The sequence below is a fragment of the Frieseomelitta varia genome, unplaced genomic scaffold (assembly GCF_011392965.1).
Source record: "Frieseomelitta varia isolate USP_RPSP 00005682 unplaced genomic scaffold, Fvar_1.2 scaffold_152, whole genome shotgun sequence".
NCBI classification, from domain to species: domain Eukaryota; kingdom Metazoa; phylum Arthropoda; class Insecta; order Hymenoptera; family Apidae; genus Frieseomelitta; species Frieseomelitta varia.
Window position 1 is genome coordinate 781519 of NW_025109217.1, and position 12000 is coordinate 793518.

Here is a 12000-nt window from a genome sequence, read left to right on the forward strand (position 1 = left end):
TTTGATCGGAGTGGAAGGGTGAACTCTCGCAAAATTGACGAGATTGATTATCATCAACGACGCGTTGATAAGAATGGAACAACAAGGAAAGAGCGATCGATTTAAACGATCGATTGTAGTTTGTCATTCATTGATTGCGACAACAAACTACACGTTTCGCAAAGTGCGTACCGTGAAAGGGTCCCGATTAAGAATCTTTTTATAGTGCCTTTCGATCGACAGATGATTGGCGATTGTCTATCGACGCTAATGAGAATGCGGGATTGCGTCTGTGCGGCTCTGCTAATTAGTTTACTAAGGCTCAGTCAGACATTCCCATCGGTACAGTAAGTTGTTCAGAAGCGATTGCACAGACGGGAACTGTTAATCATTTACTTCTGTGATAACTGTGATTAGCTCGGACGAACATTGTCGTTAATATATCGAGTCACCGGCACAATGGTAATTATCAAGGAAACCGTTGAATCCGTAGCTGTACACCGCCATTACATTTAATAACACGAAATTACGCGAAACAGTAACACAATAATTATCGAGAGTATACCGTTTTCTTGATATCGATGTTTGGGTAAAATGTCTTTCATTTTCATTCGAAACACTAATTGCCAGTAGGTGTGTTCTATAATTAACAAATGAAGTTCTAATAAATGTGAACCGATTTTTCATCGTTGCAGGATGATATTCAACTTAGCAAGGATCAAATTGAACGTGAGTATCGATTTTATAGCGAAGTGTACCAAATTTTTGTCAACTTTCGAGTACTTTGTTCCATTTGCAGTTTCTATTCATATCCAGTCCGTCGTATTATTTTATACTTTTCTTTTATTTTATACTTGGAATTTTTTGTTACTAACACATAGAATACGAACAATTAAATTTGCCTTTTATTCACAATAAATATTAATCTGTGATACCTTTTTCCATAATAAATATAGGTTTCAATGTCTATGGTACTTGAGAATTAAATATACTATACCTACTCTTTATTTTCTTAATTTTCCACTTCTCGAAATCAATTTTTCAAATCTTTCCCTGCAATTTTCCAGAATTAAAAATGGGATTCGACGCGTTCGATCCCGAAAAGAAAGGTAACATCACCAACGACACGGTCGGCACCATTTTCGGAATGATGGGTATGAAAATTCCAACGGAGCAACTGCAAGCGGTTATCACTGAATTCGACCCATTCGGTAAATCGCTAAACAACCGTCTATCAATAATTCATCGCGTCTATACGACTCCTGAATAACATTCATTTTCCAGACTCCGGGGAACTTAGCTTTCAAGATTTTTGTGCCTTGGCTTCCCGATTCATGGAGGAGGACACTGACACGGAGGCGATGCAGCAAGAGTTACGCGAAGCATTCCGCTTGTACGATAAAGAGGGAAACGGTTATATCACCACCGACGTATTCAGAGACATTCTTCACGAACTAGATGATGCACTGTCCCCCGACGAGTTGGACATGATCATCGATGAAGTGGATGCTGATGGTTCAGGAACGGTCGATTTCGAAGGTGCGTACCAGAAATCTGATGAATTGTGTATTTGTTGAAATGGAATCTCAGTCAGTTTTCGATGAACGCTAGAGCTAGCAGAGCAGATCAGATCTTTGTATAATTTATATGATTTGAACGATTTTTGTAATATTTTTAAATGAGAAGCTTGTGCACCTCGCAATTTTTATTCTTCATTTTCATTCGTCTGATCGCAAGTTTTATTTTTTAGTTAATTCTAGTGTTAAATGAACTTTCGACAAGTTAATACAGGGCAGTCTATCTTTCAATGAATTCAGATAAATGGAATTCTAACGAGAATTATTAATTACTTTATATGTCATTCACATCTGGGTTGTACCGAAATTAATAGACGTCCCCTTTTAAGCCTTTAATTTAATCATACGATTTGCTTAATTTTCTAATTCTTTTTCTACGAATTTTACTACGAATCCTCGTCACAGAATGAAAAATATGAAACAAACGTCAAATTAAAACGTATAGATTAAAAATATATCATAGCGTTTAAAGTACGAAACAAGATTGAGCATCCAATTTTTAATAATCAAACATGGTGAAACCATAATTTTAGATCGATCCAGTAGTAGCAGAGAATATATTTTTCTGTAAATCCGAGTAATGAATAAACGTTCGTCTCGCGTTGCAGAATTCATGGAGGTCATGACAGGCTAAATTATCACGTTGGCACGAAGCGATCGTCCCTCGTGTTGGTCACCACGAGAACGCATGCAAACGACGATACCGCCTGGTTCTACACACGTGGAGGATGCGATTTATCGAGACACTGTTGGCAAAGTATGAAGTTAAAAGGTTCGTAGGTGATGTCTGTTAGGGAGGAGCAGCGAATAGATATAGCTGAGAAAGTATTTCTGCCGGGTGGGTCGCTTTTGGACTCACAATCGGCTAAAATGTATTTCTATCCATGCCGGGATTAAGCGGACCCGAGACTAGCGGGTGCTCTAGCGAGGCACGCTTTCTAGAAACACATTTATGTCGATCGATAGAAATCGACGTTTCCAAGTAATTATCATCGTGCGAAGTAGTTTCTGGTCTGTTCATTATGCGCTGATTAGATTGAGATCGTGCGAAGTTTAACGAAATCGAATTGGGTATTATCTGTATGGTGAGAAATGAAGGTTCGCAAGCTTCGTACTTTGCCCGCAAAATTTACCATCATTTGTAACCGCCATGATACTCACACACCGTTGTAATTGTAAAATTGTACATTTAAGTCGACATAACATAACTTGCACATAAGAGATTACACGCGTTGTAATAAAAGTACAAAAAAATAGCAATTGCGACTCGTTTAATTTATGCGCCCTCCCTTCCCTTTGTGTTTGTAGTAATATACACAAATGAATTGTATGTTAAGGCCACTGACGCACAATTAAAGCCAAATGAAGAGGAATACAATCTGTAATACGGTGTACAGTATTCTAGTTACCATTACTATTTATTTCAATTAAATCTCTTTCAAATAAATATTGAAAACCAGTGTTAAAGTTGCATCAGCACAATAATTTCATCTTTAATTTTGTACGATAAATTTATATTGTCAAAGTCTGCTTTTCAATATGAAGAAAAGGTTCCAATGATTCACTTACCACTTTCCTCTCGCGTTCTTTAGGCTCCAAAATTTTATAAATATTTCAAGAAATTTTATACAATAAATACTATACTGTCAAGGTCTACTTTTTAATATGAAAAAAAAAAAACGATTCTAAGAATTCACTTGACATCTTTCTTAGGTACCAAAATTTTATAAAAATTTCAAGTAATTGAAACAAACATCCGTGAATTATATATTTACGATAACGCTCAAAATTATTGCTCGATCCTTAATGGATCGTTTCCTCCCGCTGTGTCTCAATACCTAACGAAATTACTATCATCGAATCGAGTTGCATCGAAGTCGCATTAAATGGAACGCTTAAATCCGTTCATGTAGTAAACACGTGTGCCCTCGTGTAGTAAATATAGCTTTAAAATTAGCCGGCGGTAAAGCGCATGTTAGCCATGATCGTTGCGAGAGCGGCGGCATTTTCGCTATAAAGTGAACAATGCCTGTTCTCGAAACACGGAAACGAGCAGAATGCCAGAATCAGCGTTAATATTGAAAATGCGATGATCAGGGTGTTAGCTGTTACATATTTCGAAGGTATAATTAGCTCCCTAAGAATACGACCGATTTATTACGTCGGAATTGTCTCGGAAGATTGTGCACGATATCCGGCGATGAGCCAACTTCGCCTATTGTCGCGACGATATCGATCGTGGATCGTGAACTATATAGCCTGTGGCGGAAGCTCGAGCTTCCCTCGGCAAGCCAAGCTCGAGAGATCCTTGCGAAACGAAGATTTTGCAAAATATGAAGGATTTCTCCCCGGGGCGAGTTGGCCTGGCAATCGCACGATCGCGATACCGAATACCGACCACGGTGTGATGTAACCGCGCGTCGATTGAATTACAAATGATCGAGACTATCGTTCGCTGGACGAAGTGTAGCTGGAAAATTAAAGTAAACAGGAACGTTGTGGTAATCCGGTGAAAATGACCTTGCACGTTCTTGTAATTATACGGGAGGGAAAATGGAAGAATGTAAAATATATCGAAAGTTGCGTAGACAACGAGAATAAACCAAGATAAATTTTTCAAATTTTTTTAAGCGAATTTAAGCGCGCTAATTCTGGCTAGACCTTGTTCTTGATCTCTCTTTGAAATTTTGAAAATATATGAAACGCGATCTCACGTCTCAAGCGTCTGAGAAATTATACACCGATATAGTCCAGTATGAAAAAGTATCGCCGGTTCGACGATGGCAACGCAACGGTTCGCGATAGAATAGGAAATTGAGTACGTTGCCTCGAATTTTGCACAATTGAAGCCCGGCTTCCGCGGGAACGTAGAGTGGGGGGAGTGTCCTCGATGAATTTGAAAACCGCTAGAGTTCCTACGTAGATATCAGCCCGGTCAATCACGTGCCAGATCATCCTAATGTCCACATAAAACAGAAGTCCACAGCCAGAATCTAGTGCATACTCGGATAAGCCGTCGATGCTGTTGCGCGTTAACACTTGACTCCAAAAAGCTGTACACCTGACTAACACTTCGACATGGTGCGTTGTTACGAGTGAACATTACCCTCTAACAATATTTCTCGAGTGCATTCTGAATTATTTTCTCACTATTTTCGTTTCAAATGTTGACAAGTCGTATACGTTTTCGTTTCAAATGTCGACACGATGTAATAATGCGTACAATGTGTGATTTCAGGATGACCTGACCAAGGATCAAATTGCTCGTGAGTTATTCACTTTTCGCTGGTTTATTCTACAGTTAAAATGATTGATTGACCAGCAATATATAATTATTATTTCTTGTCAGTCCTGAAGAAGGCTTTCGATGCCTTCGACCACGACAAAAAGGGTAGCATCGGTACCGACATGGTGGGCACGATATTGACCATGTTGGGCTACGAGCTGAGCGAGAAAACGTTGAAAGAAATCATCACGGAAGTGGACGAAGATGGTAAGAAAAATCTAGCATCTAACAAGTTTCTGATTACTAAACTTAAACAGAACCAATTAACAGATACCATATACATCAATTAGACAAAGAATACCTTCAGCTTTGATACGATAATGCAACAATATCAGGCCACGTGAAACCTTCTTTGTACATTATCACGGAAATAGACGAAAATGGTAAAGAAAATTCATGGCTATATCCGCATTCGTTTCGATAATTTTTCAACTTCCGAATACATATACCGATGGTTAAAAAAAAAAGGAGCTCGAAAGATAGAAAACACGAATAAACGTAAAATCTACACTTCAGAGTAGATTACTGTCACTAAAATTGTAAAAAATATAATATTCAGATTAGCAAACATTCCTCGCCAAACATTTCTGTCCAAGATCCATGGTTAATGCGAAAGCCTAACAGAATCCATGCTTGTTCCTTGTCGCGTTTCTGCATATATATGATGATCCAACAACATGTCACGTCAAATTTTTCATCATCGTCCTGTCACAGGATCCGGCCAACTGGAATTCGAAGAGTTCTGCACTCTGGCTGCCAGATTCTTAGTGGAGGAGGACACGGAAGCGATGCAGCAGGAGTTACGCGAGGCATTCCGGTTATATGACAAAGAAGGGAACGGATACATAACAACCGAGGTGTTCCGCGACATTCTTCACGAGCTGGACGACAAACTGACGCCACAGGAATTGGACATGATGATCGAGGAGATCGACGCTGACGGCTCAGGAACGCTCGACTTCGACGGTACGGCGATCACACCGTAAAAATTACAATTCTCACAAGCATCAAGCTTTGATAGCTCTTCAAACCAATCAAATTACGAACTTGGTGAACTTGGTTGCATCGTGCCAAGAAAAGTTAAAGCGTGAAGTAGTGTTGCACGCTGAGGAAATTACAGGGAACTGCTTGCAACGTCGTTTGCCAAGAATCCATCAGTCCGTTTGATTAATTAAACGCTTGTCGTCTATCGGGTTCGAGCGTTTTCACCCGGGGCCGGAACAAACGAAACATTTCTATTTACCGAGAATTTCACGCCTCCGATATGATACATACATACATTACGCTATTGCGCGCGGAGTTTGCAACTCCGTCATGAGTTATGTCATAGACCTTCGCCACGCTGCCGCGTTTCGACGCGATTGCACATTGCCGGCACGTGATCACTCATGAATTCTAATTTCCCATTTCAGAGTTTATGGAAGTTATGACCGGTGGTGACGACTAGATTACACGGTGGGACTAATTAGGACGGACAGCGGCTACGATTAAGCGCGACAACGATTGGCACGAACGACTGGCCTCGCACCTGGATACCAGAGGCATGGGATTTCGATTGGTCGACTGGTCGACGGCTACGCCTGGTTTAGAACTGGAAACCGTTTCCGATTCCCATTTCCAATCGATCGTACCATCAACGTCGAATTACACCGGAGTCGTAAGGTCATATTGCGAACGCAACAAAAGAGAACGAAACGTTCAATAAAAATTCCCAGAATGAAAAAGAAAAGACTCTCCTTGATTACAACTGATCGAGTGGAAATGCCACAGTTGTTAAACTGCGATACTCTTGTAACCCTAAAACTACGTGGCCAGAAGTTTACGAGGCTTTTGATACGAGCCCGATTTATCGCACTCGCGGTTTCGTTTGCTCGTATCGATTTTGACGCCTAAACAGCTGCAACTGGGTCCTCACTCGAGGCGCACGTTCGAAAGTATTCGCGGGGCAGCGACGTCAGAGAGAACGACAGAGAAACCTCGAGAGGAAACCTCATAAGCTCGTCAATATTTTTATTTGACACGTGGCTAGTATGTTAACATATACTTCTATCGAGATGGAATGTAAATTGTCGTCGAGGAATCCTGTATCCAAGGAATAAACGTTTACTTTTTTGTATACAAAGAATCGTGTTCTTGTCACACACTCAGTTCTGCGTGCCTTTTCGTTCAAGTATTTTCACTTTCCACCGGACATCGAAATCGGTTTATTCAGGTGTGGTAACACCGCTGGTAATTATGAATTCAACGGTAAGCGACAATTAAGGAAACAGATTTTGAACGTTAGCGGAGATTAACGAACGCCAACGTTCCTGGCAGCTATCCATTTAGATCGCGTCTACAAGCGCAAATTTAATTTTCCGTTCACTCTCACGAAAAGTGCACGCCTATCCTAACCTAACCTGATATATATCGACAAATTCTCGCTCGTTCCCGAGTCATTTCTACATTTTCTTGTCCAAGTACGTCTATTTACTCTTACACTCCATTTTTTGCTCAACGCCTAGGCCGACTTTCTATCCAAGCTGTCACTAGTTATCTTAACTTTTTGCATTGTTACACGTGAATAATTTATATTTAGCAGTCTTAAATTTAAAAAATTGAAATTCAAAATTCGACGTCAAATTCTGTAAGATTACAGAAATTTGCTTTACACCGCGAGCTGTGTTTGCAAGACAAATGGATAGATGACGACAGTCTCGAGTACAAAGCAGAGACTGTTTGTCTATCTATATCGACCGTCTCGTTACAAGAATAATTTTAATAGCTTTTCTGCAACGGAGTGACAGCTTCAAAATATATCGTCAACGTGAAAATTATGTCAGCGACAGAAGCGTGAAATTAGACGCTTCCTAAATTAATCGGGATCATCACGTCGCGTAATTTAAGATCGGGAAACTTTATCACGAAGTTAATGTACTGTACATCCGAATGCAACGGCCAAATTTCTAAATGTCACGAGCCTGCCACATGTATTCGCGCATGATTGAATTCGCGTGATCCGTTTCGAGCACCGGGCCGAGATTCGGCGACTGGTTTATCGGTGCAATAAATCTGCTACGATACAGAATTTAGGAGAGAATAATATAGCTTTCAACAGAGTCATCGTTTTGAATTTGGATTCGGTCGGATTATTTATTTTCTTGCAATTTAGTGGAGTGCTATGGCTGTCTGCTTGCTTTCTCTAAGTTTTTTGTAGAGCCGGAAATTTTAAATGCTGACCAGTTACTGCTTACGGTGAAATTTTAAATGTTAAACATTTATGAAAATTTTAATTTGTTTTTTTTTCTAAATTTCAACAATTAATAGTGTCATTTAATCGAGGGGTCCAATGCGAGAGGGGTCCAAGCTATCCTATGTGATGTGAAATATCAAAATTCTTATGAAACAACAGTGTTGCAATAGAAATTTCGTAATTCGTAAGACTTCATCTTAATTTATTTATAAATCATGGAATACCAAGAGGTGCTTTGGAATTAATAAAACTCTTATATTAACCTTTAATTGTTATAATTAGAAATTAAAGTAATAATAATGATATTAGAATCAATTTTCTTACGACTAAATACTCTCGAGCTCTGCAAAACGTTTCGAAAGAGAAACCAACAATAATCGTAAACAATGGGATCACTGTTCTATCGTTAGTTCTCGATTAATGTCAAATCACCGGGAATCCTGTTCGACGTTCGAGGCTTTAGTATAGAATTTCCTGTCGGAGATTGAAAGAGGCAATCGCGAGCAGCTGTCGGTGAACGGGAATCGGACCGACAGAAGTCATACCAAATCAGGCATCTGAAATGTCCAGAGATGTCATTATCCCGGCAACTCCCACGTTGCCGTGGTAATCGGTTTCCAGTGAAAATGGTTAGTCCACTCACTCAATAATGTTTCCCTCGGTGTGCATACACGGTGCTACTATTGTACCACGGGATGAGATTATCATAAACACAAACGAGCCGACAAATTTCGAAACACCGAGTGATGGATCTCATCGTAAACTGTGACACTTTATACACAAACCGTGTTCTTTGATTTCGAAATAGCCAAAGTTGATTCTTTCATGTACGGAATGAGGGCCGTGAATCGGTTAAATTGAATTTGAATTAAAATCAACTGATTTCCTAATTTTGGCGTCGCCGTGTAATTAAACGGGAGAGTTTCAATGTAATGTAACTGAAAGCGAGACATAAAAATGTGTAGCGAGAAAATGGTTGATGAAGTTTTGTGAAAATCAATTATTAGTGTCGAGTAATAATTTTAAAATTCTGAGGAAGACGAAGAGAAAGATATTTAACTCAAAAACTAATTAAGCCAGTTTTAATTAACCGCACGCTGAATTTTAATGTTGCCTTGCAAAATATAAGAAACGCGATTTACTGCCTTCTCTTGTAATTTTCGATCGAGTTAAAATTTATTTCGCATATAAACTGAACTATGTTTTTAAACGAAATTACAATCAAGTAAAGAAGTAAAGCAAACGACTTTAAAGGAAAAGGGAAATATTCATAATTAATAACCGATAGCGCCAATTGTAATAAAGAAAACCCAACGATACAGTAAATAATCGGCAGCAAACTAGTAGTTGGACTTCGTTTAATCTCGAGATTAAATGAAATGTATAACCAGCCTCGATTTTCCGTTGGAAAATTACCACTTGCTATGCCACGCGTCTGCGTAATATTAACTCCTTACTTCAGACCCGTTTTATTCGATAATTTCGATAACGTATACGCGATTCGTGGCATTTTCAATGGAAGAAACTGTGCCTTTCACTGGTCAAGCTCAGTCGTGTGGTACCGGCGCGTTTGTACCAACTAAAATCTACATTGTACATAGAAACATATCTAGTAATACGGAAAGAAACATATCTAGTAATCGGGGAAAGAGTAATACTAATTATGTAGAATGCGAAGATCATTACATAGAACCGTTCATACACTTAAGATAGCGTAAAATTAAAAATCCAGATCGCGTGGAATTGAAACTACATTCCGGAAACAAAAAACCGTGACTTTATGTAGTTCGACGATTTTGCGTCATTGAATAATTGCAATTGAGTATCATATCTTGTCAGAAGTAGATAAGCATAAAGTTAAAATTCAATCGTGCTTCAATTATATATCATGTAGACCAGTTAGGTAATGCAAATTAAATAACACTTTTAGTGTTCTATTCGGCTCGACATGGTTGATTAGAAACAAACGAGCGTTTTTTGAATTAATAAATCCAAATAAAATTAATTAGAATAATAAATAAATTATAAATTGATATGAAACCGTGGACGTGAATGATGAATGATAGACTAATGGATTTCTAACGTTCTTACTTGAATTCTTGATTACAGTATAATTAATACTGTAAGATTAAGTGAGACGAATTGGTCGAAACATCATTCCGTAATGAAAATTTATTTAACTGTAAGAATTTTTCATTGGTTGATATTGTTGACTAATATTGACAAAAGAGAAGTCACATTCTTGAACAAAGACACAAATTAATTTAAGAATCAATCAAATTCAACTCTTCTAGTTGTATTCGTGTGTGAAATTTTTAAAATTTTACATTCTTTCATTTTGACACGTTCGTATATATAATAATTAAATTTTACTCAAAGTTCTGATAAGTATAATTGTAACAATATCATTCTAGTCTGGATAATAATGAAACATATTTAGTGTCGATAAAAACCGACATGTTCGTGAAAGCGTGCAAATGTAATACGCTTATCAAAATTTGATTACCTTCTGATCTCAAAGATATTCTCATTTTGTGAAAGTTGGCATGATCATTGTGCATGAAATACCTAGCCGTGGTTTTTCACTACTGTAAGACAAACCGATTAATTCGCTGAACAACTGGATGAATTCCTTCCACTTGTCACTGTAATACAATAAACCGGAATCGTAACGAACGTCCTGGAAAACCCTTGTGAGAAAATCGCGTTGCGTTTATGAGAAGAACGCAACATCGTGGTAAAAATTTTAATTAGCATCGCAAGAAATCCAGGTGTATCGCGGCTTCTTATCGAGATTTTGATTGATCCACTTGATAAACAAGATTCACAACCGGTTCCACTTCGTCTGATACAAAACAAATGTTCTTTCACTCGAGATCCTCCTTTCGATAGGTTCGTCTACCGATCAGGCGCGATAATTACACGTTTCGAACGAAAATATCCAGAAGCCTAGCCTAATGAGATTCGTGATTTTGTTGGGAAACTAATCGATATCGGTATCGAGAGAGTTTCATCCGAAACGAATTGATTCGTCAATTTTCTTCGCTTCTAATATTCATTCAGAAATTGTACGTGTAATGTGAGGTAAATAATTAGACTATCAAACAGTAAAACAAAGTTGCAAGAGCAACTTACGTCACATTATTCTTATTAACATTTAATCAACAGACCACTACGAGTAAGACATTTGCAACACCATCGGATATTTTAATATTAGATTAAACGAAATGGAAAGAAACTTTCCCCGGTGATCGTGTATTAAATCAATCGATTAACTCCTGTAAAAGTTCAAATTGCTACATCCACAATTTCGTCTTAGAAAAGTCGACGATTGCTTCCGGGAAATCATCTCTGTGGAAATTACGAGTCAATTAGAAGATTAATCCGATCTCTAGTCGTGGGATCTTGATGTCATGAGATCTAGAGTGACCCGCGAGACCTCGGACGTCATGATTCACGACTCGTAGTGGTTCAGACGCCATGATTCGTGATCCATAGGATCCCAAACGCCACGAACCTTGAATGGTATTTAGAACTTTGCAAGTGCAACGATCACTTCGGGGTCATGGAACACGATAATATTCAAAGATCTGCGATTTAGAGACGACGTTTAAGATTCTACAACCATGTAATTATGGTACTCCAGGTCGTATGACCTTGTAATTATGGCGTTTGAAAATCTCCGAGCTGAGTGGTGTATCGTTCGAAGAACCAGGAATATCTTACAACCTCGAGACGCTTCAAAATAAATCACAATCTCAATTTCTCTCAGATTTTAAACTGAAACTTTCAGTCTAGCGTAATTTCGTTTTTTTTTCTTCTTTCTATTTTCAAATTTATCGATTCCAACAGAATTGAATCGCTATTCTCTTTGGCTTTCTAGTAGATTTCTAATTGGACTGCAGTAAAATCGATATTCGTTCATT

At 38.4% G+C, this 12000-nt stretch overlaps 2 protein-coding genes and 2 long non-coding RNA genes across 7 annotated transcripts in view; 2 read left to right on the plus strand and 2 right to left on the minus strand.

Annotated features, from left to right (window-relative positions):
- The window catches only part of LOC122535740, a 47820-nt gene that overhangs the window by 22493 nt on the left and 13327 nt on the right, over nucleotides 1-12000 (minus strand). The gene's annotated exons all lie outside the window — the stretch shown is intronic.
- LOC122535707 (troponin C, isoallergen Bla g 6.0101-like) lies at nucleotides 241-2816 on the plus strand. 3 transcript variants are annotated; one of them, XR_006308238.1, is made up of 6 exons: nucleotides 241-321; nucleotides 675-708; nucleotides 1047-1190; nucleotides 1264-1518; nucleotides 2165-2557; nucleotides 2609-2816. XR_006308238.1 is itself a non-coding variant. In XM_043667459.1 (5 exons), exons 1-5 carry the CDS (start codon nucleotides 250-252, stop codon nucleotides 2188-2190), a joined length of 531 nt encoding a protein of 176 aa, XP_043523394.1. In that variant the 5' UTR covers nucleotides 241-249; the 3' UTR covers nucleotides 2191-2816. The 3 variants fall into 3 exon arrangements, 2 of the variants coding, with proteins under 2 accessions (XP_043523394.1, XP_043523407.1); XM_043667459.1 differs by having other exon boundaries at nucleotides 2165-2816; XM_043667472.1 differs by having other exon boundaries at nucleotides 250-441; nucleotides 2165-2816.
- Nucleotides 3453-6323, minus strand: LOC122535734. The gene is made up of 3 exons (XR_006308241.1): nucleotides 6210-6323; nucleotides 5144-5149; nucleotides 3453-3483 (listed from the first exon to the last, which is right to left on the minus strand). It is a non-coding gene; the product is annotated as an uncharacterized LOC122535734 (long non-coding RNA).
- Nucleotides 4486-6566, plus strand: LOC122535717 (troponin C, isoallergen Bla g 6.0201-like). Its single transcript, XM_043667485.1, has 5 exons — nucleotides 4486-4637; nucleotides 4795-4822; nucleotides 4906-5049; nucleotides 5557-5808; nucleotides 6255-6566. The coding sequence occupies exons 1-5, from the start codon at nucleotides 4635-4637 to the stop codon at nucleotides 6287-6289; spliced, it is 462 nt and encodes a 153-aa protein (XP_043523420.1). The 5' UTR covers nucleotides 4486-4634; the 3' UTR covers nucleotides 6290-6566.

Bases quoted from the DNA above. Each gene is read 5' to 3' on its own strand.
- LOC122535717 (XM_043667485.1), top strand. The intron at 5,050-5,556 runs GTAAGAAAAATC...GTCCTGTCACAG, and splicing joins CACGGAAGTGGACGAAGATG to GATCCGGCCAACTGGAATTC. The intron at 5,809-6,254 runs GTACGGCGATCA...TTCCCATTTCAG, and splicing joins AGGAACGCTCGACTTCGACG to AGTTTATGGAAGTTATGACC.
- LOC122535707 (XM_043667459.1), top strand. From the start codon at position 250: ATGAGAATGCGGGATTGCGTCTGTGCGGCTCTGCTAATTAGTTTACTA. The intron at 709-1,046 runs GTGAGTATCGAT...GCAATTTTCCAG, and splicing joins TAGCAAGGATCAAATTGAAC to AATTAAAAATGGGATTCGAC. The intron at 1,191-1,263 runs GTAAATCGCTAA...TTCATTTTCCAG, and splicing joins CACTGAATTCGACCCATTCG to ACTCCGGGGAACTTAGCTTT.